Source organism: Anastrepha obliqua, chromosome 5 (genome assembly GCF_027943255.1).
Source record: "Anastrepha obliqua isolate idAnaObli1 chromosome 5, idAnaObli1_1.0, whole genome shotgun sequence".
Classification (NCBI taxonomy): domain Eukaryota; kingdom Metazoa; phylum Arthropoda; class Insecta; order Diptera; family Tephritidae; genus Anastrepha; species Anastrepha obliqua.
In genome coordinates this window covers 61,279,402-61,307,344 of record NC_072896.1, presented here as the reverse complement: position 1 = coordinate 61,307,344, position 27,943 = coordinate 61,279,402, and the positions used below count along the sequence as shown (strand labels likewise).

General features: G+C 37.5%; 1 protein-coding gene across 1 annotated transcript in view; it reads left to right on the top strand.

The window, feature by feature from the left end:
- Positions 1-16,728: 16,728 nt before the first annotated feature.
- The window catches only part of LOC129248795 (interaptin), a 67,776-nt gene continuing 56,561 nt past the window's right edge, over positions 16,729-27,943 (top strand). Inside the window, exon 1 of the mRNA XM_054888411.1 lies at positions 16,729-17,496. Coding sequence (XP_054744386.1) covers positions 16,870-17,496 — 627 coding nt within the window. The 5' untranslated portion in view covers positions 16,729-16,869. The remainder of the gene's footprint in view (positions 17,497-27,943) is intronic.

The following is a 27,943-nucleotide window of genomic DNA, read 5'->3' as shown; positions in this document are numbered from 1 at the left end:
ATAACTTATCCCAATTCGTGATATTCTGGGTACTGACTGCATTTTTAATGTCGTCCCAAAGAAGTTCTATTGGATTTAAGTCGGCACTCAGAAGCCCGATCCAGAACAGTGATCAAATTATCTTCGAAAAACTTTTTTGCAACACAAGAAGTGTACTTCGGATCATTCAGTTCGTGGTAAACCCCACGGCTGATAGACGGTTCATTATCCTCGCGGGCGTGTTCCGCAGAGAGTGACACTTGCACCTTTGAAAGCCCCGCGAGGTGGCCCAGCTTTTTTCCACTGCCCTTTCTGTTATTATTATTGTTGTTGTTCTTTTCGTTGTTTTTGTTGGTATTCATCTTGTTCATACGACTGCTTACTCAACGAGGCAAGCTCAGCAGTCTTCAAATTTTTTGGAGATATCAATAGCTCCGTCGCACTAGCGCCTCTTCTCCCGGTAAGGCCACTGTTATTCCTCAATTCGGCCCTGTATTAAGGAGGTACAGTTATAATTTAGCCGAATTAAGGGTTACATGGGTTTCATGGGTTCAAAAAATCTATTTTTTTGGCTTATTAATTTCTACAACTTCTCAAGAATATTATCCTAAATTTTCAAGTCGATCCGACTAATAAAGGGTGATTTTTTAAGAGCTATAGGAAAGCTTTTCAAAAAACACACGTAAAATTCTGAAAAATGCATGAAATTTTTATTTAAATCGATAATACAGTCCATATAATTTAATGTTTCAAGATTATTTCATGCAAATGTTGACCGCGACTACGCTTCAAATGGTTCATCCGCTTAGTCCAATTTTGACATACTCTTTCCAATGTCTCGGCCGGTATCCCACATATAAATGCTTTAATGTTGTTTTCCAATGCGTTAATTGAAGCAGGCTTGTCTGCATAGACACGAGCTTTAACATAGGCCCACAAAAAATAATCTAAAGGCGTTATATCGCACGATCTGGGTGGCCAATTGACAGGTCCCGAACGTGAAATAAAATGTTCACCAAACTCGCCTCTCAACAAGTCCATTGTTACGCGTGCTGTGTGGCATGTGGCACCGTCTTGCTGAAACCACATGTCATGCAAGTCAAGCTCTTGCATTTTGGGTAACGTAATTTCACGGTAGCGCTCACCATTCACAGTTATGTTACGATTCGCAGCATCTTTGAAAAAGTACGGTCCAATGATACCTCCAGCCCATAAACCGCACCAAGCTGTGACCTTTCCTGGATACATTGGTAGCTCTTGCAATTCTTCTGGCTGATCTTCACTCCAAAATCGACAATTCTGCTTATTTACGTACCCATTGATCCAAAAATGAGCGTAGTCGTTGAACACAATTTTTCGACATTAAACTTTCTTAACAGAACACGCATTTTTATAATAAAATTCAATGATTTGCAAGCGTTGTTCGTCTGTAAGACGATTGTTGGTTAAATTATAGACCAAACTGAAGATGTTTGACAGTGAAACAAAACACGAAACATGCGTCAGCTGTTTAAACCAACTGTTTATAATATAATATAATAGCTAAAAAATCACTCGCTAGTTTCGGAGCCTTTGGAATGTGTGCGCTCCAAGCCACTTTTATTGTTACTCAAAACTTTAATAATGTCTTCAAAGTCAGTTGTCAAATGTTCTCGAAAACTACTCAACCGATCTTGATGAAATTTTACACAGGTGTTCGAGATATAATTTACTCGTGCTTGAACGAAGGATTTTGTTTTTTTTTTCAATTACAACTATTTAAAAAATAAAAAAAATGTCAAGCAAATTTGACCGAAATTTAATTTTTTTGGAAAAATGTCTGCCAAAATTCCAATTTTTACTTTTTTTTTCTTTCCTTCGTTCAAGGACGAGTTTATGGTCTTAACTAAAACACTAATTTTTGATGATCCAGTCAGTAGTTATGTTGACAACGCGGACGCACCTTTTTTTTCGAGGCGTCACCGGAAATGACGTTACAATGGAGGAGTTTTAATTTTTTGTTTTTTGAAAATTTCAGAAATTATTCTTTAAATAAGTATCTATAAGACAGAAAAAAGTTTGAATTAAATAAATCATTTTTTACATAAAAAAAATATTGAAAATAAGCCTTTTTTACCCGACGAAACCCATGTAACCCCTTAACCTGGCTGCAATCGTCCAAAAGGCAGGGTGACGCATAACACGTTGGATTGAGAAGTGGAAGCTTTTGGCCATCGTTTTCAAGCGGTACCAGACAACGGGGTGAGTCATCGCTTAAGCGACAATCCCTTCTGTGCTTGAAACCGGTTAGAGATTCGATTAAGCCTCTGCACCGCGTCGAGTTGCCATATTTTGGTAGAAATATCAGGCAAGCTCTCGTCAATTTCTTGAGGGATACTGTTGCTTGTGATGTCGGTGGCGAGCACGATCTGCATTGATTGCGATTTTTTGCATCACTTTTTCCTCTGGGCGTTTAAACAGCTGTCAGTTCTGCAGCTTTGCCACGTCAATCACTGCAGATGATGTTGTTTGAGGTGTTTTTGGCGATTCAGGTTTGCGAGATGGTAAGTTTCATTAATTTCAGCTCAAAAGATATGCAATACTTATTTTACATAATACTCACAATACTTATTTTGCAAGTGTACATATATAAGTAATAAATATTTTATATAAACGTTTGAGTAATTTACATTAAATTGTGATGTAAAAACAATACACCTTGCGTGCGGTCAGTAGTAGTAGTATTTGTTGCAAATAAAATTAAAATATACAAAATTTTGAAAATTACTTATTCCAGTATTAAGAAAAGAAAATATTTACTATAATTTAACTACGAGCGTATGAGTCGTCTGTTCATTTTTCGTGCAAAACAATTATCCGGCTACTCTTTTACTAAGTAATCTTGGTATCTAAAGGCATATTTAATAAAACGCAAAAGTTTATCCCAACGATCATTTTCCCCACTGAGAATCTCAATCAATTGTGAATCATTTAAGGTAAATTATCCGAAAAAGACTTTTTGACCAGTCTAATGCTTTATATATCCTACTAGTACTTAAGGCTTTTTGTATGTACACATTTGGTAAAACCTGGGGTCTGAGACCTGCTGTGGTCCTATATATATATATATACATATATAGCACTTATCAGACCAATAAGTACTTACGCCTCGGTGGTCTGGTGGCGAAGGAGCATGGTTAAGTCCACACTCCGGAAACTATACAGGCAGCAAAGAAGTGTATGTTTATGCATTACGGGAGCCATGAGTACAACCTCCGGCGATGCTTTAAATGCTATGCTTGATTTGCTCCCCTTGGATTTTAAGATACAACAGGAAGCAATAAAGGCAATGTGCAGACTCCATAAATATGCTTTCTGGCACGAAGACGGAACTTCGGGACACAGAGAAATCTTTAAGTTGCTATCTGAGCAGTATCCAGTTTTTGCACCTAAAGACGACCTAATACCTATAGTTTCATTTGGAAGAAAATTTGATGTCACATTTGGCATTTCAGGGAGGTTTGACGGATATTTTCTTTACCGATGGATCCAATAATGAAATAGGGTCTGGAGCCGGATGGTACTTAAACGATGGTAATAAGTATCACTATGCTAAGGGGGAAATGGTAACTGCTTTCCAAATGGAAGCTTTTGCCATCTTGAAAGTAGCTGCATGCATAATCGAGAAGAGATGTAGCGGGAAACATATTGGAGTTTTCAGTGACAGTCAGGCTGCACTGAAGGCCCTCGAGAACGCGAAGCAAACCTCAAAGGTTATTCAAGAATGTAAGTCTAGAAAACTGCAAAGTGTTTTGTGACAAGTCCGAACAGAAAACTGTCAAACTTTCTACTAAAACTTGAAATGAAAGAAGTTCGGTTGATAGTCGGTATTATTACAGGATACAACCCATGGGGTCAGCATATGACCACCATTGGAATCATTGAGAACCCAGTGTGCCTGTCTTGCTTGGAGGAGGCGGAGTGAGTGTCTTGCCTTTGCTAGAGCAACACTACGAGTTTTGGGTTCCGATGTCGTGAGAATGAGTAATATTCGTTCTCTAAAACTGGAGAATATTTACACATTTACCAAAGAATCTGGAAAATTATTATAGGACTAACCACCTCTGCCTCTCTCTCTCTCTGTCTCTGCTCTTTCCTACCTCTTTCTCTTATACTTTTCCCCTTTCGCCCTTGACTATCTACCCTCTTCCCAGAGCTCTAAATACAATGGGCTTTTTAGCCTGAGTGTTTTAAGAGTCACTAAATCTCTTGGTGCTCCTTGGCTCGGCCAATTCAAATTTCAATTTTCATTTACACAATTCACCCTAACTTGGCTGTGGTGTGTTAAAGGAATTTTGCATCTTTGCAGCTTTCTGACTGTATGTTATCTATTTGCCAGATTACATCGTTTTTACTAAATAAGTTCTTTAAATCTCTAATCCAGAATACTTCTCTCTTTATAACAATTTTGGACAGATAATGTGGCAGCCGACTTTCTGGGCACATAAATAAATGCACAAACCTAAGGAACAGTTCTAAAGTAAACAAATGATTTTCATGCATGCCGGTTTCCAAAAAAGTATGTATGTATGTAGGCACATGTGATAGTAGCTTCAAAATTCGTTTTACAAAATACTTTTGTAGTAAATCAATTTCTTCAAACCACCCTTCTATGTTTAATTCTTCTTCTAAGCTTTCATGTCAGCCATTTATGTAAAACGCAAATAGTATTGGCGACAATAAGCATCCATGTTTGACATACCTGACTTTTGAAGGTATATATTTTCCATGAACTTCACTAGTTTCGTTTTTTTGTTTTTAAGTTGTTTATTTATTTGGTATTAATAATGTTATGTACTAAAATAAATAATAGTTTTAAGTATATAATATGATTATACAATGACTCTAGACGAGTTCTCAAGTACATGACGAGACCTATTGTGTTAAATCAATCACCTCTTGTCTCCTTTTGGTCACAAAAGTTGGTTTGTTACCAGTGTTTTGAATGACCAAATCAGATGACAGTATAAAATCTAGTAACTTGAGACCTCTGGGGACGCATTTGCTGCTTCCCCATACAATGTTCTGTGAATTTGCGTCACAGCCCACTATTAGCCCCAGATTATTGGATTCTGCATACTTGACTACTTCTCTTAGCACCCTCGACGGAGGTGGCTGTAAAGACTCGTAGGGTAGGTAGGCCGAAACTATGATAGCTTCGATACTGTTCTCACTTTTCCAGTACTTAATTTTTGCAACAACGATATCTCCGGAGCATAGCTCTTTTTACATCGTGTGTTCGATCAACCTCGGCATGATAATACATGCTCTCGGTCTCACATTCCATTCACAATGAAGTATTTGTCCCCACGACATATCACCTAGAGCACATATACGCTTGTGATATACACATGGTTTTTAAGTTTTTCTTATATATATATATATGGGACGTTCCACGTCAACCGGTACACTAGCCGGTCCAAAATTCAAAATGGCGGATCCAATATGGCGGCCGAAAATATTAATTTATTTCGATTTGTTTAAAATGTATTTCTAAGGGGTTTTTAGGGTCGCTGATTACGAATCTGAAGTCAGATTTTTTTAATTCAAAATGGCGGATCTAATGTGGCGGTCAAGAATAAAAAAATTATTTCAATTTTTTTGAAACCTGTTTTAAAAGGGTTTTTGGGGTCGCTGATTGCGATTCTGGAGTCATATTTCAAGAATTCAAAATAGCGGATCCAATATGGGACCACCAATTTTATTTTATTTTATTTTTTTATTTTTATTTTATTTTTTTATTTTATAACGTTCAATTTCATCAATTTATTTATTTTCGGCCGCCATATTGGATCCGCCATTTTGAATTTTGGAAATGTGCTTCCGAAATCGTAATCTGCGACCCTAAGAACATAAAGAATCAGTATTACTTTTTTTTCATTGCTCCTGGTTTTCTTAAAGATTTTAAATAAACTCTAATTTTTAGTCAGCTTAGACGCCATAATTTGGACGCCATATTGAATTTCTCAATGGGCCAGACGGCTTTCAATAGTGGACATTCAGACGATCATTTTGAGACCTTGGACTTCAAAATCGGTCCCATAGAATTTTGGACCGGCTAGTGTACCGGTTGACGTGGAACGTCCCATATGTATATACAGGGTTGGCCATATTAAACTGACCCATGTGATTATTAAAAAAATATGGAAAAAGAAACATTTTTTTGTGTTTCATTGTGAAAAACATTTAATTTAGTTCAAGGAGATTCGTTTACATCACTTTTTGAATATGATATCGCGCAAGTGGTCGCCCTTAGCACGTATTTTTTTTTTTTTTGGAATTTGAGATGTGTTTGGCGGGATTTTACATCCACAAAAAGCCAGGGTGTTCAACGTTTGGTATTGAAAAATACCTATTTTCGGTATGCAAAACTAAGTGCTCTGGCGCATCAAAGTTTTGAGAGTGACATTATTTAAAAGGAAAGGTTGGCAGCACTAAGAAATGCAATAAAAGACTTAAAGACTTCATTGTTTTTAAATATGGGAACGAGGTCCGTGTATGAATCAAAAAAGCTGTAATTTGTTCTGATGTGATTAAGGAGTGGACAGTTAAAGATTCTGTGAACGTAAGAGTTAATTTCACCGCACATACAAAGATCAGTGTTATTTGCCCCTATTTTGTGCAAATATACGCTGTCATAAGTACATCCTACTAGTATTCTATTTACCATTTTGATAATTTTGACATCAAAGGAAGCTTTATGAAACCAAGGTTTTGTCGGCAAGCAATCATGCAGTTTGGCAAAAAGGTTTGGTTTTTCTTCTGAGAAAGAACGAAAGCCGTCATACCAATCCTTGAATATTAAATTTCTTATAATTCTGAGTGCCTCTTCAAAAGTGAATTCTACGCTCAATATTGAGCCGTAGCAAACAGCTTTTTTTGCAATAGCATCGGCTCTTTCATTTATTGGAATACCAACATGTCCAGGCGTCCAAATCACCCGAACACTGTCAAAACCGTATTCATTTACTTTTTGTTTAAAAAGAGTAACACAGCAGTTGTTGGAGCTTGCTTTCTTGAGCAGTAGACATGAACTCAGACTATCAGTAAAAATACAGATCTTGCTCATTTTGCATTCTTTCGCAATATCTAAGGCCTTAAGCAAGGCCCACAACTCACCAAAAGTGGAGGAGGTTCGCATTTCTATTTTAAACAAATGCTCCGTGTTGTTTGTAACATTAAAAATGCCACACCCAACGGCATTAAGCTCAACAGACGCATCAGTTGCCAGAAGATCGACACCATCACGCTTGAGTTCATCGATTTTTTCAGCAAAAATAGCTTTGATTTCATAATTAGAATATTTGCTTTTCGCTCTAGACAAGGAGTCATCTATCACCACCAAGTTTTCACAGTTTACAGTCATTAAATTTACATTGGTATTCACAAAAATCTCCTCAAATTTTTTGAAAACAAAGCTATAACTGGATTTAACCTCTGCAGAGTTTTCAATCATTTTGTAAATCCTAGAGTTTGTTTGTTTTAATTTCACGATTTCTTTGGCAGTAAGCCAAAGAGATCTTTCAGTGGGTGGTAACTCATAGGCAACAGCATACAGCAAGGGAACTGGTGTAGCTGGAGGAACCCCTAAACTTCTCCTAAGGAAGCAATTTTGAAAGGTAGTAATCTTTCTGATCACAGTCTTATTTGCATGACCGGTGGTGGTCCTACAATACTCAATTTTTGATCTTATAAAGCTTCTATAGAACTTCATAGCAGTCTGAGGATGTAACCCAGCCCTGACAGAAGTCAACATCTTGAAAAAATTTAAATTGAAGGTCGATTTCTTGATTATCTGATCATAGTGCGTTCCTAGGGTCAGTGATGAGCTTATTACACGACCAAGGAACTTAATACTTTTTGTCTGTTTAATCATCACACTGCCAAAATTATTGTTCAGAGTTTTACGGTTTCCCTTTGCAACATACATCAGGTTGCATTTCTCAAGGTTGAATGACAGATTTAACGTATTTGCCACAAGATTAAACTCTCGAACTTTACTGTGGAGATTGGCCTCAGCCAAATCAAAATCTCTATGATATGAGGCAATAATAAAATCATCCGCAAATTGATAGATGGAGGTACAGTTATCCTGAATATCGTGCAACTTAGCCGTATAGACATTAAAAAGTATAGGCGATAGACAGCTACCTTGGGGTAAGCCGTCATTTACAACAACCGAATCCGTACCAATTTTTAGGATTCTATTGGATAGGAAATTCGCAATCCAGGACGTATAATGACCCTCTATGCCTTTTTTTCTAAGTATATCAACTAACAGATTACCCCTTACACAGTTATAGGCATTTTCTATATCCAAAGTAAGGAGTATAACCTTAAGACCTCTATTTTTCCATATAGCAATTTCATGTTGTAATTGATTGATGCACATAGCAGCCGATCTATCCTTTCTGTACGCAAAAGAGTTCCTGGGGAGGGCGCGACTCCCATCAAAGGCATCGGTTATTCTTAGCTTGAGCATTTGGTTAATTAACTTTAACATGACTGAAATCAAGGAAATAGGTCTAAAATTTTTGAAGTCTGTGAGGTCTTTATCTTTTTTTGGAATGGGAACAATCTTAATACATCTCCACGATTCTCTAATATTATTTGCAAGAAAAGCATCATTTAGAGCTGTTAAAAGATTGCATAAGCTTTTGTCAGAGAGAGCGCGAATCATGTCGTATGTTATTCCATCACAGCCTCCTGCTGAGCGCCGTTTTTTGGCATTAAGCACCGTGACCACTTCCTCATACTGAAAGGCTAGCCTGGATACAGGAGTTGTATTAGGTAATTCCTGCCAGACAGCAGAGTTGGGTGGTACCTGTGATTTCAAATGCTTAAGGTACACATCATTATTGTCTGAGTTCCACTTAGAGTCTGCAGAATATCCATTTACTCCTCTAAGGCATTTAACAAAATTCCACGCCTCTCTCGAATTTGAATTACAATTCAGCTCCGCTATTTTTTCCTCAAAATTTTCTTTTTTGGCCTCTTTTACTTCAGCTTGCCACACCTTCTTGCGTTGCAAAGCTACTTCCAAATTTTCCGGAGATGGGTAGTGTTTAGCTTTTTTGCAAGCAGCAACAAGTAGACGATAGGACTTGGCTAGTCCCTCATTCCACCAAGCCTTTGGTTTGCATTTCTCAGACCAACGGAAGGTGGCAGCAGATATTTCTTCTTGAAGTTTATTTTCAATCATTTCAAAAGATGGATCAAAGGAAATATCCCCTAAGGCATTTAGAAGCTTCCTTTTGGCCAGAAATTTGGGATTGTTAATACTAACTTTGGAGAATTCTATTAAAATTGGGAAGTGGTGGCTACCACCAAGCTGAAAAGGCAGAAGATTCTAAGTACAGCTGGTAGGAGCATTTGTGAAGGTTAGATCCAAAACCGACCCATCGGTCCTGTTTAGATCTCTTTTAAAAGTAAAACAAGAATTGTTCAGACACCAGAAATCGGATGAATTTACAAGTTCAACCAATTTCTTACCTCTGGGTGAATTTAAACTGTCACCCCATACAGTCGATCTGGCATTGAAATCCCCACAAATTAACACATTTCTAAAACCGTTTAGAAACTGAAACAACCTTTTGACTTCGGTCGCAAATTCATTTAAGTGTAGACTTGGAGGGAAGTAGACCGCACAAATTACAAAGTTTGGGTTTAAATTAACCGTCTTTGCTACAATTATATCCAAATTAGAAGCGAACGTTATGCTCCTGAATTGAATCTGTTTTTTCAGGGCTATGGCAACACCCCCATAGCCATCTGGTCTGTTTTTTCTAATCATATTAAAATTTATAAATTTTCTACATTTATTTTCATTATACTCGAATATTTCACTAAGACAAACCACATCAACACGATTATTATTAATATAATAATCAATATTGTCTATATTTGTCTTCAAAGATTGGCAATTATATTGCAGACATTTCATCTAGTGAATCTACTGATGCCGAACCGCACTTAGAAAGTGCTACGTCTCGATTAGCCAAAATCTGATCCCTCATACCGCTCAGTTTGGTGACCTGGGCAAGGGTCTCAGTATCATTTAGTCTTACACAAGTAGCTTTAGCTATCTTCACTAGCTCCCATAACACCTTTTCTAGCTGGGAAGTGATTTGATAGTCTTGTCTTTCAAAGACTGGAACCACACGAGGCTTGGTATTTTTGTTCAAGACCTTATCAGGCTTGACAGAAGACTGTTTGGGAATTGCACCCTTCTTGACAACTGAGCTATATTTCTTTTTTGTCATGGAACGATTTATGACTTCATTAGAGTCGATCATGTTGTCGTTCTCAACCAGTACCGGAAAATCCGTATCTTCAACATCTAAGACATCGAAGCGGTTGTTGCTTTTCGGAAAGAAAGTATTTAGCACTTCTTTACGAGATAACTTTTTTACGGTTTTCAATTTATTTATTTCATTTTCCTTTTTCCATACTGGACACTTCTCCCTATCTGAAAATTTATGGTCGTTACCTTTGCATAGAATGCATTGACTTATTTTGCAGGGCGGTATACAAACTTCCGTACTACCACAGAGCAAGCAGCGTTTACTACTTTTACAGCCTTTTTGTGTGTGTCCTAATCTTCCACAGTTGTAGCATTGTCTAACAGATGGAAAGTAATGTTCTACTTGAAAATTTGTATACTCAAGCTTGACATCCTTAGGTAGGCTGTTGCCCAAAAATCCCAGCTTAACTGAGAAGGTTGGGAGAAATTTGCTTGAATCCTCCGGATCACGTCTAAGAAAACGTTGTACAAAGTTTACCTTGCTAGCAGACTTTATATCTCTCATGATTTCTTCGTTGGAAAGATAAAGTGCAACTCCGCGAATTACACCATATGTTTCAAAAGCCGTTCTCGGAATGAAAGGCTTTAGCTTCATTTTTAAAATGTCACTATTGGTGACGAAATTGTTTGCCGACTTTGGATTGCAGAAGAATACCTTATACAAGGTGACACCAACTGCTTCAATTATATCGATATCCTGTATTTTTAAGTGACGGATATGCTGATATAGACTCATGCCATTTCTAATTTTGATGTTTTTGAATAGGTCACACTCTGAGGTGTCTACCAAAACAAAAGGTTTGCCTATAAAATTGGATGGATAGTAAACGGAGCTTTCAGATTTATTGGTATTCTGGATTTTTTTGGCAGTTGCATTTTTTTCAACTGTACCAGTTTCAGCATTACAAATATTTTGCATTTTTACGGAGTCTTTCGAAGATTTTACAACCTCACACTCCATCATCTCCTCACTCTCATTTTCATCTGACTGAAATCCACTCTTCTCAACCGAAGCATGTGGCTTGGTCGGATCAAGAATATGTCTCACTCTTTTTTTCTTAAATATATCGCTTTGACCTTTATTTTTGGTCTTTCGCAGATTTGTATCCACTTTTTCACTAGCAGGTTTATGGATCAGAGATTCATTGCTAGCGCAAAATTCCTCAAAATCCTCTGCTGATCACGATGCCGAAGGCGTTGAGGACGCCATCGCATCACCTTTTTTGCGGCTTACCGCAGGCACTTTTGCGGTAAGAAAACTCTATACGTTAGCCTTTCAGGTAGAAATTCCAGGAAGTAATAAAAAAAAAAAAAACACGTGGTTTTCACAGACAGAACTATTACAGCGCTATACACCGAATTCCGCGAAAAAAAAATGTCACTATCAATTGTCTCTTTCAATTTCACTACGCCTTTTCTTTTTTTGATAAATAACACCAGAGCACTGAAAAAACACACCGATCACAGCTGTGTCACGAATGCGACTGTAGCACGTATTTGGATATGTACAGGGCTGGCCATATTAAACTGACCCATGTGATTATTAAAAAAATATGGAAAAAGAAACATTTTTTTGTGTTTCATTGTGAAAAACATTTAATTTAGTTCAAGGAGATTCGTTTACATCACTTTTTGAATATGATATCGCGCAAGTGGTCGCCCTTAGCTCGTATAGCGTAATGTGCCCGTTTTTCGGCGTTTTCCATAGTTTTGGCCAGCGTCTCGGCCGATATGGCGGCTATTTCCCGTCGGATATTGGCCTTAAGTGCGCCTAGTGTCTTTGGCTTGTTGACGTAAACCTTAGATTTCAAATTACAGTAAAAAGTTATAGGGTTACTCAATGGGTCAGTTTAATATGGCCAACCCTGTACACTCGGAGGTTTGCCATTGCCTGCCGAGAGGCGACCGCTTTTAGAAAAATGTTTTTCTTATTTTTGGTGTTTTCATCGAGATTCGAATCAACGTTCTCTCAACCCATTCGGCTACGGCGGCCGAACTTACTTGCCATTTTTCTTCCAATTTTTCCTTTACCTCAAGACGTATTTGTCTGTGGTGTTGCTTGGTGAGACATGTTGTTGAATTCTATGCTGTATATTGGACACAATTATTGAAATACTCGACGCGGTTTTACTGTTGTGGGAACAGTAGTGGGTAAGTGGTTCAGCTGAATCTTTATTTAACGTGACAAATACGGGAGAGTGATTGGAGGATAGTTCGTAACATGAGCTGAAGGTTATTTCACTGGCTGGAACGCCTTTCGCTGCACAAAAGTCGATGAGATCTGGTATTTTAATTGCGTCAGTTGGCCAATACGTTGGAGAGCCTGAGGAGGATGTGGTAAGGTTCAATTTAGTTGTTGGTAAGGTTTAATAGTTGACGACCTTTTGAGGTAGAGAAACGGGATCCCCAATGAGTGTGTTTAGTCTTCTCCAGCTAGAAAGCTGTTTCTAAGGGTTTTAAAGAATTTTTCTCCTCTGTGCTTAGGTGGGCTATACATTTTATTTATTTTCAAAATTTCACTAGTATGCTATTTCCGAAAATAATGAGGAGCACTAGTATTAAAAAAAAAATTTGCATATTTTAAATCGATCTTTGTTCTCACATTTATGTTTTTTAGAGAAAAATAGCAAAAACACCAGCTTTGAAAAAATAAAATAAAACCCAAATGTAATATAAAATTCAATTTATTTTCAAACTTTCACTTATTTATTGAACGGTTTTCCTAATAAGAACAAAAAACTACCTTAAGTAGTATTTTTTTTGCAATTATATTTTATCAAGATCCTTGGTGATGGGCGCCAGTCGCTAAGTCGCGGATGCCAGAGTCCTTTCGATTTTCATATTTCTTTGGTTGATAAGGGCCTAAGGCTGCCCTGCGAACTTTTTATTTGGAATTAGTTATGATCAGTGCCTGTTAGGATCAGACACCTGTTCACTTCAGCAACCACATTTACAGGTATTGTGATATTAAACGGTTGTCCAATGCGAGCATCCTTTGCTCCTATGTAAAACTGTCAAAAGCAAATAGAAATATACCAAATGAATAAACCAAAATATAGTCTACTATATATAATGTAAAGTATATATATAAGTTTCGCACCATTAGTTGTCTTTCCTTAGTTTTCTGACAAAAATCTGAGAAGTGTTAAAATTCAAGATTATAATACAAAACGGGATAAAAAGAAAAACTAGGGAACGAAAAAACAAAATAGTCTGTCTCTGTTGGCTGCTATGTCGTGGGGGACTTGACAGTACAAAAATAGCACACAAATTTTGTTAAAAAATCAAGAGAATAATAAAAGTAACCGTTGACAAAGATAACTTATATCTCTTTATAACTTAAATGTGTTATGTACGCAAGGCATTAAATATCTATTTATTTATTATTACATATATACATATTTACAAAAAATAACATTCATTCTTCAATAGATTTTTTTTTGTTTTTTTTTTATTGCTTCCAAAAAAATATTACACCTGTCTACATGACAATATGTGATAAGTGATACTGTAAGGTCTTCAAGATCATTTAGGAATATGTAATTCATTTTTTAAATATTTACTATGATAATTTAGATAAGTAAATAAATATATATCTTATTATTACATTACAAAAGGTCAGTTGATGTTTTTCGTTTCGGTCTCTTTTTATTCAAATTTTCTTCAGCCGGAAGCTCCCTCATCGTCGGATTTCCAGCAAGAGCTTTGACTGAGGTCCTAGGAGTCAGTACAGTTGCTGAAAGCGATTTTTAATTTCGTTTCTTTTTTTATTATTGTAATTGACTTGAATTGTTTTGTCGCCATTAATTTCTAGTTCTATTTTTTGAACCATTCCAGTGTTTTGGTTAGGTCGTTTTGTAAATTTTTGTGTGCTACATATATTCGGGTCTCTATGAGATGCCATTAGTACAGTGTCATCTGCAAACATCACAACCATGCTGTTTTCTGCGTAGATCAGCGGTGTAGACGAGATAAAAAGTGGGTCCTAAAACATTGCCTTGAGGAATTCCTGCGCTCATGGGCTCAATGTATGAACATGCGTTATTACAATATATTTAACATACAATTTTCTGTCGTGGATGTAATTTTTTAGCAGTAGAAAGTAGCCATTTGGCAATAATGATTGGAGTTTCTGCAGTAATCCATGGCGCCATTCTTTGTCTAAAGCCTTTGCCAAGGCTACGTCAAAATATCCTCGTACAGCCACACATACTTGTTTATTGTTGAAGTCATTAATTTAGTTAGTGACTCTGTGCACTTGTTGGGTTGTTGAATGTTTTCGTCTAAATCCGAACTGATGTAGAGGAATTAAATCAATTCTTGTTATGATAGGTTTGTGATGCGGTCAAAGAGTAGCTTCTCAAATATTTTTGATATAGTCGGCAGCAGACTTATGGTTTGTACGACAAAATTATTTTGGCCATTTTCCATGTCCTTGGGAAGTATTTGAGCTTTATAGCAGCGTTGAAAACGTTCCTAAGATAAATTATTGCTCTGTCGGGTATATGTATTACAAGTGTTCCCGAGATGAGGTCATGTTCAGGGGATTTGTTGTTTTTTAATGTAGAAATTAATTATTTTATCTCTGTTAGTGGAGTTTTTTTATGATTTGCTCGTCTTCATTGCTTGTTGTAAAAGTCAAATCGAAGTCATTGTTATTTTTATTTCCAAATATACCTTTACAATTTTGAGCTAGAATAGTCGCTTTTTCCGATGATGTTCGATGATTTTCTCACCTTCCACAATGAATAGTTTGTAGATTTTGTTGCGTCAATATTTTTAAGGTACTTGTTTAGTTTTTTATCTTTTTCATGTTTCAATAGTTCTTTTATTTCTTTAGTTAATTTGTTGAGTTGTTTGTTTGTCATCTGGAAATATTGAAGTCTGCCATTTTTTCTCAGTTTTCTCTTTTGTTTGAGTTTGTTTTTTATTGCGTCAGGAATTTTATTTTTTATAGTTTGAAGTTGTAGAGTTGGCGTAGATCGGCTTAGTGACATAATAGTCATAGTGCCATTAAAAAGGCTATTGCAGTTTTCTCTCCAGGCTTTGTTCCATTATTTCCATATAAGCCTCCCAGTCTGTTTGATGGTTATAGGGTGTCCGACTAAGTGTTAGTTGCAGGCGTTTTTGAGTTGTCAGGATGATTGGTGAATGGTCAGCCGAATGTTCAAGGCTGGATTTAATTGTCAGCATTTTTTAATTTATTGATTATGTTATGAAAAAGTCCAACAAATCGGGTACTTTACAAATGCAAGTAAGTGGGTTCTCCTGTGCTTATCAATTCACAGTTTGATTTTGGCTTCTAAGTAGAGCTTTTCCTGTAATATTGGTCAGTCATGAACCCCATGTCATGTTTTTTGCGTTGAAATCACCTCCGGCTATAAATTTGTATCCATGTGTAATTAGGTAGTCGACATAATGCTTTATTTTATTACTACATTTTGGTGAACAGAATTTAGCTGAAATAGCCAATAAGCCATGAGTGTTATTAATTTGAAATTCCTCCATTTCGTGAGATATAATATTTTGTCTCAATATAATAGAGTGCCTCCGTATGCTTTATTGTCAGGATGATTAGTTTTATTTAGGATATTAATTGTATAAGGATATTTCAAAGGCGTGCCTGTAAAAATTTAGATTCTTTCTGGTTTCAGTATTTGTATTCAAAATATGGCTCATAACAATTATATGTGAAAAATGTGTTACCATTTAAATGTCCACAGGTAAAATCCGCCAGTTAATATAATTCATGAATCAATTAGGCATTCATTGAGGATGTCGAGATATCGATGTGCATGCATCCATAACTAACCATTTTTTATGAGATCTAAGAGTTTGGGTTAATATATAATCTGAAGATCAGCTATTTAAGTAATCAACCATGACATTTATAATATCATTGGCTCAGGTCGTATACTTAGAGGTTAACTGGTGCATGATATGCATTCCACTAAATAATAGATACAACTTTCAATATTTCTTTTTGTAATTTTTGCAACACTTGGCATACATATTTCATACTCGAATGATTATTGCGGATTTATGTAGTTAGAATTAATAAATTAACTACATAGTTAACAACGAACCACCCTTATATACATTTACATACGTATATATACATACATATGCACATGCAAGCCATGTAGAGGTTAGCTGCCCATTGAAAAAGTTGTGTCGCTTTAATTCAGAAAGTCTATCAGTTACCTGTTTTATCTCCAATACAGCAACAAAACAAAATTGGACATAACAACAAAAAAGCGAAAACTAAACCTGTAGTTCATTGGGACGAATAAATTCAGTACAGAAATGTGTGATATGTGAAGAGGTGAGTTCCAGTTTAGTTCGCAATACGAGTACGAGCAACAATTTTACTTAGAGTTGAGTGTCACGCATACGTCATGTATGCCAAAAAAATATATATAAATATTACGAAAAAAAAAAAATAAATATATATGAAAACGAAAAATTTGTCATTTAGATACAGTTTAAGAACTCAAATTGATTAAAATCGAATTATCAAAAAATTAAAAGTCACAACAATTTGTCAGATGAGTCAAATTCCTTGTAAAAATCCCACCGCTAGTGGGAGACACAAAAACAATACCATGCAAAATTTGAACATATGTCCGCAAGTTCGTGGACGCTCTCGTAACCGCCAATTCCGTTTGATGTCCACGTCAGATGCACTTGAAACTGGAAACGATGTATCTCCAGGTCCACCAGGCATTCTTAATATTGTAGTGCCCAGACATATAAGTAGTGAAACGTCGGTTATTAGTTCTCGAATAAACGTCGCTTCATTGAATGTAGTCTCAAATTCGTCAATGCCTTCAAGGACGTTAGACCCTAATGAATTTGATGATGAACCACATTTTTCGGAATTAGATTCATGGATGGAACAAAAGCATTCAACAATTAAGCCGTCAACAAAAAAGTGTCAGCCAACAGAAAAATTGTGTCATAAGGAGAAAAGTGCTGAGACTGTGCGACCGATGAAATCCAGCCAGCCATGCAAACCACCGCAATATGATGTAAACTGCTTGCAGCAACGACTAGTTAAATATCGTGCCGAAATGAATGGTTGTGGGGATGCAGCAAAACTAAATGGACAATTGAATGAGATATTTGTGCAACGCTTGGTCGATATTGAAAATGTGGCGAAAGACGATACGGATGTACGTAAGCTAATTCACTTATGGACTTATGTGTCATTATCTATTTTATTAATATTTATATTTGGCACATTAACTTACTCCTACATATATTTGTTGAATTCACAAATTCGCATTTCGGTTAACATTACCTAGTTCATCAATATAATGCATCACAAAACGCGGATACCGCGCCTTTAATGGGTTTGAATCAGAAATTTGTCCGCTGCGAAGTACTTCAGTTTCTATAGAGTATACGCAGTATTGTGCAAGGTTTATGGAGCCGTTTCTGCATCTGTAACGTCTTAAGGGCTTAGCTCTAATCTATAATACTTGTATAGCTTAATGTCAGTCCGGAGCGGATGAGGTAAATTTTCGGAAAAGCCTATATAGTTATTTTTTCCTCTAATAAATGAAAACTCATGGTTCAATGACGACGGTCATTTGAAAAGTCCGTGCAAAGTTGGAGAGATGGCAGTTCTGCGGCGTGTCGAGGTTATGTTTAGTTCGTAGCATCTTTTGGAAGAGGACATACCAGGTTTCAGCTAGATCGTCCTATTTTTTGTGTTTGGCATTCGTTTGAATCGAGGAAGCCGAGTGTTATTCCATATCTATGACGACAACGCACCAGTTTACACCTCAGCAGTTGTGGTTGCAAAATTAATGGAAATCGTTTCACAACCCCTCTATTCTCTTGACTTGGTTCCCTCGGACTACTTGTTCCCCGATTTGAAGAAATGGCTGGCGGGAAACGATTTCCTTGAAACGAGTGCAGATACAAATGGTTTTTTCGTACTTGGATAAATCTTATTATTCGGAAGGGATCAAGAAACTCAAACAGCGTTGGACGAAATGTATAAACCTAAAAGGAGACTATGTCGAAAAATAAAGAAGCTTCAAACAATTAGTTTGTTTTAGTAGTTTTTATTTTTGCACGGACTTTTCAAACAACCCTCGAATTAAAGGTTTGCTCACTTGTGGCATTAAATTTTGGCACTCCCTTACAAAAGATTTAAAGGTTAAGAGAGGTGGAGAAAGTAGAAAAAATTAAATCTCTTTTAGTAAAAACGGTAACAACCAAAAATTTGTAAACAAACTGCGAACGTTTCAAAATTAATTAAAATTACCATAATATCTCAATGTAAATAACATATTTTATGGACAACTTAAATATAAACATTTTTCTAATAGCGGTTGCCCCTCGGCAGGCAATGGCAAACCTTCGAGTGTATTTCTGCCATGAAAAAACTCCTCATAAATATATCTGCCGTTTGGAGCCGGCTTGACACTGTAGGTCCTTCCATTTTTGGAACAACATCAAGACACACACCACAAATAGGAGGAGGAGCTCGGCCAAACACCCAAAAAGGGTGTACGCGCCAATTATATATGTATAAGGTGGCGCAAAAGTAACCTTGCGATGTTTTTTGGCTGTAATTTAAAAAAAAAGTGAAAAACTTTGATTCTTCTTGTGGATTATTTTTATTTGGTCTTTTAATTTTTTTTACATCAAGTTGAGAATATGATGTCATGTAAATGGCCGCCGCCACAGTTGATTGCCATTTGAGCCCTTTTTATGGCATTTTCCATCACTTTGGCCAAAACTTCCAGCGATAGGTCCTCACATTCTTGACGGATATTGTCTTTAAGAGCTGCAAGAGTCTGAGGCTTGTTGACGTAAACCCGCGACTTCAAAAAGCCCCACAAAAAGAAGTCTGGAGCGGTCAAATCAGGTGATCTTGCTGGCCAGTGAAAATCGCCAAAACGGGAAATGCATCCTTCAGCATATCGGTTGTGGCACGTGCAGTGTGTGCCGTTGAACCGTCCTGTTGGAACCACATATTTTCCAATCCCGATTCATCAAGTTGCGGCAAAAAGAGCTCGTTGATCATTGCTCTGTACCGCTCACCATTCACAGTAACCGTTTGGCCCGCGACGTCTTCGAAGAAAAAAGGTCCGATGACTCGATGTCGATGGCGCTTCCATGACATCCTCGGCTACAGCAGCAATATTCTCTGCAGAACGGCTACTGAGGGGTCTGCCACGCCTGGCAGCATCTCGTGTTGTGCCAGTCTCTTAGAGGCGAGCGGCTAAACGTCGCAGTGTTTCACCAGTAGGCGTTGGACGGCGAGGAAATCTGCGACGAAAGTCCCGACCGATTATTGGTCAAATAAATAGTCAGCAATATTCCGCCTTCTGGAGCAGTGTAGCGTAACATTGTTTATTAACGTGTATTTCGCATGTGTTTACTACACAAATGTCAAAACAGAACTGACATTAGGGGCCAATCGCAAAATTTATAGCATTTTCTGATAGGAGGATTACTTTAGCGCCACCTGTTACATACACGTCCAAGTAAGTCCAAACAAATTAAGCTTGTAAGAAAAAAGTCTGTAAAAACACTTACATACCCCTTATATGTACGCGGAATGCTGTTGGACTGACAGTCATTGAACCGACTGTGCATCGTACCGGTTTGTGGTCGTTTATGCGCCCAAGCGCAGCATCCCTATATGCACATACAAGTGCATCATCCTACATTTGTGAGTATTTTCCTGTCTTTAGTAGTAAAGTATTTTCCTATTTTTTTGTTTAATATAAAATAATTTCAATGCGACAAAGAAAGAGGCAGACAAACAAAGTGGGAGAGAGAGAATGAGAGAGAGGGAGAGAGAAAGAACATATATCTAAATAAATTCACGCAAACGCAGCTATTCCGTAGCAACGGCACAAATTACCGCAAGGCAATATCAATAAATTCGACGCCGGAATGGATAGCACATTATAGTACGCACAAGCTATAGCACGGAAACAGAAATAAACGCCAAAAAGTAGGCGCAAAAAAAAACGCCAAAAAAATGGGGGCCAGAAAACGCCCCAAATAGTAGGCACCAAGGAATGGTGTATACCTATAAAATGAGACTTTCAGCTATTAGTCCATAGATGTCGTTAGGAGTATTTTTAAACCTTCCCAAATGTCTTGTTTTTTTCGTCTGTCATCTGTCAACAATATTCAATGCATTTTTGTCGCTCTTAAAAATGTCGAATTTCGTGCCTTCAAACTACGATTTGCGGACATCGAAAAACCACTTGTGAAATGCTGCTCTCCCGGTTCAAAAGGAAGTCTTTTTTGCATCGAATCGTTACGGGTGATGAAAAAAGGGTGTATTTCTCCAATCCCAAGCGTAAACGATCGTATGGTCCACCCGGCCACAAGCCAAAAGCAACGGCCAAACCAAATCGCTTCGGCCGCAAGGTAATGCAGTGTGTTTTCTGCGATCAGCGTGGTATGATTTGGTACGAGTTATTAAAACCAGGTGAAACAGTTGACAGTGCACGCTACCAACGACAATTGGCCAATTTGAACAGCGCTATACACCGAAAACGCCCAGAATATGCCGATCGGCGTCACAAAGTAATTTTCTTGATAACAATGCACCGCCACATCGAACAAGAGCGACCCGGGAATTGGTGGAGACGTACGATTGGGAACCGCTGGTGCATGCGGCTTACTCGCCAGACTTGACGCCTTCCGATTATCATTTGTTTGCATCGATGGGCCACGCACTTTCCGAGCAGCGCTTCAATTCTCACGATGAAGCCAAAAAATGGCTCGATGATTGGTTTGCGGCCAAAGACGGCCATTTTTTTTGGCGCGGCATCCACAAATTGCCTGAGAGATGGGAAAATGTCTCGCTAGCGATGGCTATTATTTTGAAGATAAAATTTGTAACCATTTTTGGTTAAACGTTTGAAATTGAAAAAAAGTCTCATTTAATTGGTATAACGGCATCTTATTTCTCACTAGAAGTTAGCAACCACAAGGAAAATTCAGGAAAAATAGTCTAAAGTGTATCTAAGATATATATGAGGTATAGCTCTCTCTCTCATTTTCTCTTTGTTATATCATTTTTCTCTCTCACGGAACGAAAATGCCCAAAGCGGTGCATGGCCTTGAAATCTTGCTCTCCATTCTCGATCGTCCATCGCCGCGTAAGAAGTTTCACTTAAAAAAAAATAAATGCAATCTTTGAACCTGCAGTAAGGCAACCGTCATAGCCGATTATGTGACTGCCATTACCATTTACATTGCCCTGGCTCTAAACCTGTGGTTGGCATGAACCACCCTTATTATAGAAAAGGTTTGTTGTAATAACAGTCGTCCCCTTGGAGGCAATGAAAAACCTCTGAATGCACTTCTATTATAATAAAAAACCATCTCGTTGGGGACATAAAACTGAAGGCCCACCATTTATAATATAGAAAAAGCAAAAATTAAAGACGCGCACAAAAAATAGGATGAGGATCTCAACCAATACACAACAAGGGGTGTAACTCCCAATCATACTTATCTATATACATAGATATTTTTTAAGTAACTTTAACTTAATATTAACCTAATTAACCTCAGTTATTAGGCCACATTTGGAGTTAATTTGAATGCAATCTAATCAGATGGCCATAAATAGGGTAGAACGTGTTCAGAATTTTTTGGTGTAGCCCAGACCCAATTGGCACAAAAGATGCCATTTTGATACAACACTTATAAAACCACTGTTTTTTATTAACAAAATCATCTTGATATCGACCACATCGTCAATTTCCTTTTCTGCAATTTCTTTCAAGTTGGCCATCGAGAATTCCCCTAGCGTTCTATGCCGTAGAGCAACCAGCCTTGTTGTCGTAATTCTGAAAATACAGTTAGTAACATAAATAAGTATACAGGAGCCTGATTTATAGAATTGTTTGACACTAACGCTTTCCTTAATATGTAATCAAAATATTTTACACATAGTAATTGAGTACTGGGATAAGCTTTCATATGCGCCTTAATTTAGCTGTAAATTTTAGGTACCGTTATACCCGCTTTGCTTTGTCTTTGGTGCTAGCGAAATTTATGTCACAAAAGTTAGTATACAAAAGATAGTATACTATTAAAAGGAAATAATTAAAGTGAGTATAAAAATTTAGGGAAGCACGTTTTGTATTAATTTTTGCGACATTTTTAGTAATGGCACCAAGAGGAAAAGAGCTTTCTGATGATTTAAAAAAACTGATTATAAAATATCATAAGGAACATAAATCATTGCGAGAAATCGGTTGTTTGATAGATAGGAGTTTTGCTACAGTTCAAAAGTTTGTGAATAAATATAAAAGTGCCGGAAGTACCACTAATAAAGAGCGTTGTGGGCTTCCGCGGCTCTTAAGTCCCAGAGAAAAAAGCTTAGTCGTACGGAAAATCAGGACAAACCCCAAAATAAGTGCCCCAAATTGAAATCTGAAGTTGAAAATGAGACTGGAAAACAATTAAGCACCCAAGATATTCGCCGGGTTTTGCATAGTACTGGATATCATGGGTGCAGTGTTAGGAAAAGTCTTTGGTGAGTAGTGTCAATCGGAGCAAACGGATTTCATTCGCAAAAGATCATAAAAAATATGACCAAACGTTTTGGAACCAAGTCATATTTTCTGATGAGTGTAAGTTCAGTATCTGTGGATGTGATGGCCGTGAAAAAGTTTGGAGAAAAGTTAACGCGGAATCGGATCCAAACAATATGACCGGCACTGTGAAGCATGGAGAGGGCTCTGTGATGGTTTGGGGATGTGTGGCTGCGAACGGGGTTTTAAACTTGATATTTATCGAAAATATTATGGACCGATATGGTTACTTAAATATTTTGAGAAATGTTTTAAAAGAAAGCGGTACGAAATTGCGCCTTGGAGCAACGTTTATCTTCCAGCAGGATAATGACGCCAAGCACATATCCAACATTGTACGAGAGTGCGAGAACAGCTGAAAACACCCTCACAGTCTCCGGATACCAACCCAATCGAACATTTATGGGAACATTTAAAGGGGCAAATACGTTAACATCCCATTAGAAATAAGAAACAACTGAAAAACGTCCTTCAAGAGGAATGGAATAAATTACCATCAGCTGTAACTGAAAACTTGGTGAAATCAATGCCATCACGACTTAAAGCGATTGTAAAGTCTAATGGTTATCCTACCAAATACTAAGATTTGATTTTAATTATGTTTTTGATTTCACAAATTAATAATATGATGAACTGTATACTTACTTTTGAGACATGAATTTTTATAAAGTTTAATATAAAAAGCTATAATTGGGTTACTTTTTAAAATTGTGTCATTATTTGGATTAAATATGATTTTTGTATTTCATTCATGTAAATGAAACACAATTTTGTTATAACTTAGGTTGTTTGAAGGAATCGATTGGGGGAAATTTGAAAACGTATCCGGTGTATACTTACTTCTGTTACTAACTGTATCTGCTCGAGGCTTTCTTAAGAACTCGTCAGTTCTAGATTTGTTGAAATTGGGCCACGTTTGTTTAGTTATTTTGCAGGTATCCGCAGTCCATCGTTCAAAAACTTGCTTCTGAAATAGCGAGAAGATCTCCCTTTTGCGCATGCCTTGGCCCATTTCTACAGCTTCGGACTCGTTATAGGATGCCCCGTGTCTTGCCAGTTCATCAGCTTTCTCATTTCCTTCTACATATGTTTCTATGGCCAGGTACCCAGATGAGAGTAATGTCTGTCGTGCGTGCTAAAGCATTAGGTTCTTCTTTGCAATGTCTGACGGTTTTTGAATTGGTTATAGGTGACTTTAAAGCTAAGATGGCTCCTTGACTACCTGAAAAAATACGTACTTCCGATAGTTGTTGCAGATGGTTTTTAATCATTCTGCAAGCTTCTCTTATCCCTAGAACTTCTGCTTGAAAAATACCATTCCAGTTCCCAAGGCGGAAGGACTTGGAAGTTCCGAGGTCTTTCGAATGCACACCGGCGCCGACGCCGCAATCCATCTTGGTTCCGTCAGTGTAAAGTGCAGTTGTATTCTCATTGACTACTGAATTCAAATCCCACTCCTTTCGCGTGGGGAACTTTACCTTAAACTCTATTCTGAAGTCTAGAGTAGCGGTAGTAAGTCTGAAAGCGGTATTCATTGCTGTTAGTCGTAGTTGTAGGTCTATTGGTAACAGGTAGAGCATGACATTAAGTGCCTCTGCTGGGGTCGATCGCATAGCTCCCCTTTTACCTGCGCAGGCAGCTCGTTGTACGCTTGTTAGCCGCCTAGCGTTGTACTGTTTGTTTAATGCAGCCCACCATACCAATGCTCCGTGTGATATAATCGGTTTTACTATGGCGGTAGTCATCCAAAGTGCGAGTTTAGGCTTTAAGCCCCAGTTTCTGCTGATAACTCTTTTGCAAGGGTAATAAGCTACATAAGCTTTTTCTACCCGCTTTTCTACTGTGTGTCTCCAGTTAAGTTTTGGATCTAGCACTACTCCTAGATATGTCGCTCTGTCTGTAAGCGGATTTATTAAAAGTGTTCTTGATAGTCCTTGCTTGTTAGAACGGATTTGTTTAAAGTCCTCAAGCAATATCTTCGAAATGTTAATTTTATTCAACACCACTGGTGTTGAGTGGTTTATACAAGGAGGCGCAAGACTAATCATCCTATTGGCGGCCGCCGTAGCCGAATGGGTTGGTGCCTGACACCCATTCGGAAGTCGAATCTCCGCGAAGCACCTAAATAAAAAAAACGTTTTTTTCTAATAGCGGTCGCCCCTCGCAAACGTCCGAGTGTACTTTTGCCATGGAAAAGCTTCTCATAAAAAATATTTGCCGTTCGGAGCCGGCTTAAAATTGTTGGTCCCTCTATTTGTGGAACGACATCAAGACGTATATATGTATATATATACAGGTATAAAGAAATAAAAATATTCTTTATAAATAAAAACCATAAATGAATTCAACTATAAATAACATTCATAACTACAACTTAAAAGCAGAAATCAAAATCAGCCTTTACTTTTTTTTTGATCTTGTAAAGCTAGAATTTTCTTTGGTAGGGCTGGTGTAACATTACTATTCGAGTTACTAACAGAAAATTCATCAACGTTTTTACCTGTTAAATGACTTTAAAGTTTCTTCTTCTTCACGTACAATGCCACCACCTTAATATTTGCAATTGACGTTTTGGAAAAGGGTGCGTTTGGTAACTTTGAACGAGACTTAAAATACTCGCATATTAATATGGTACTGATAAATGGTAAATGCAAAACTATTAGAATAAGACCAAAAAATGTTGTTTTGTGATTTATAAACCGTGTAAAGTGAAATCCTGTCATTCTGGTATCGTGCAAGTCGAGGGACTGGTTCAATCGGAATTTCTTAACGAGATTTAGTGGGCATTTTAAAGGAAAGGTGCTTTACAACAACACCATTTTTTTTAAATCAGTTGTAAATTTTTTAAAATATAAGGTTTTTAAATTTTCGATTTTAAACATTCTGATCTTAAATTTTCAGATCTCAAACCCCTAATAGCACCTGTTATATAATTTTGCGCAAAAAAGTTATATATTATTTAAATAGGTGGATCAAACGGATCATGACCGCATTTTTACTTTTTTAGTTATTTACACACACTAATTTTAAATAATTTTTACTTAACCCCCACTTGGAACGCCCATATCTGGATTTCGGAAGCTTACTTCCAAAATTGGAGAATTCTTTCCCTTGTTTATGACTCAATCTCTTAAATTAAATTGCTTGGGTAAAATACCTAGCCGAGTGCTATATAGTGTAACCAAACGTTTTTAAAATAATGCTTTCTCTGTTAATAAATTATTAACGATCGAACGAAAAAACCATTTGAATTTCAAATAAAAAGTCGGTACAACTAATGCGAACTTAATTCAAGTGGTTAGCAAGACTAACTACGAAAACGTTCCAATCTTTATATATATATTTCTTATGTTCGTGTGTTTGTCACTGAACTCCTCCTAAACGACTGAACCGATTTTGATGAAATTTTTTGTGTGTGTTCAATGGGATTCGAGAATGGTTTAGATTCACAATTTGCCGGGAAAATGGTCAAAACGTGGACCCGGGTAACCTTCGGATGTGTATATACAATATGGGTATCAAATGAAAGCTGTTGGTGAATGCTTTAGTTCAGAGTATTTTTCATGCCGCTCCGTGACTAGGGTCTCGAGATAGAGACCAAAACGTGGACCCTAGAATGTGTTTGTACAATATGAATATCAAATTGAAGCTGTTGGTGAATGCTTTAGTATAGAGTATTTTTCATGCCGCTCCGAGACTGGGGTCTCGAGATATAGGTCAAAACGTGGGCCCGGTTAACCTTCGGATGTGTATATACAATATGGGTATCAAATGGAAGCTGTTGGTGAATGCTTTAGTTCAGAGTATTTTTCATGCCGCTCCGTGACTAGGGTCCCGAGATAGAGACCAACACGTGGACCCTAGAATGTGTTTGTACAATATGGATATCAATTGGAAGCTGTTGGTGAATGCTTTAGTACAGAGTATTTCTCATGCCGCTCCGTGACTGGGGTCTCGAGATATAGGTCAAAATGTGGGCCCAGGTAACCTTCGGATGTGTATATACAATATGGGTATCAAATTGAAGCTGTTGGTGAATGCTTTAGTTCAGAGTATTTTTCATGCCGCTCCGTGACTAGGGTCCCGAGATAGAGACCAACACGTGGACCCTAGAATGTGTTTGTACAATATGGATATCAATTGGAAGCTGTTGGTGAATGCTTTAGTACAGAGTATTTTTCATGCCGCTCCGAGACTGGGGTCTCGAGATATAGGTCAAAATGTGGGCCCGGGTAACCTTCGGATGTGTATATACAATATGGGTATCAAATGAAAGCTGTTGGTGAATGCTTTAGTTCAGAGTATTTTTCATGCCGCTCCGTGACTAGGGTCTCGAGATAGAGACCAAAACGTGGACCCTAGAATGTGTTTGTACAATATGGATATCAATTGGAAGCTGTTGGTGAATGCTTTAGTACAGAGTATTTCTCATGCCGCTCCGTGACTGGGGTCTCGAGATATAGGTCAAAATGTGGGCCCGGGTAACCTTCGGATGTGTATATACAATATGGGTATCAAATGAAAGCTGTTGGTGAATGCTTTAGTTCAGAGTATTTTTCATGCCGCTCCGTGACTAGGGTCTCGAGATAGAGACCAAAACGTGGACCCTAGAATGTGTTTGTACAATATGAATGTCAAATTGAAGCTGTTGGTGAATGCTTTAGTACAGAGTATTTTTCATGCCGCTCCGAGACTGGGGTCTCGAGATATAGGTCCAAACGTGGGCCCGGGTAACCTTCGGATGTGTATATACAATATGGGTATCAAATGGAAGCTGTTGGTGAATGCTTTAGTTCAGAGTATTTTTCATGCCGCTCCGAGACTGGGGTCTCGAGATATAGGTCAAAACGTGGGCCCGGGTAACCTTCGGATGTGTATATACAATATGGGTATCAAATGGAAGCTGTTGGTGAATGCTTTAGTTCAGAGTATTTTTCATGCCGCTCCGTAACTAGGGTCCCGAGATAGAGACCAACACGTGGACCCTAGAATGTGTTTGTACAATATGGATATCAATTGGAAGCTGTTGGTG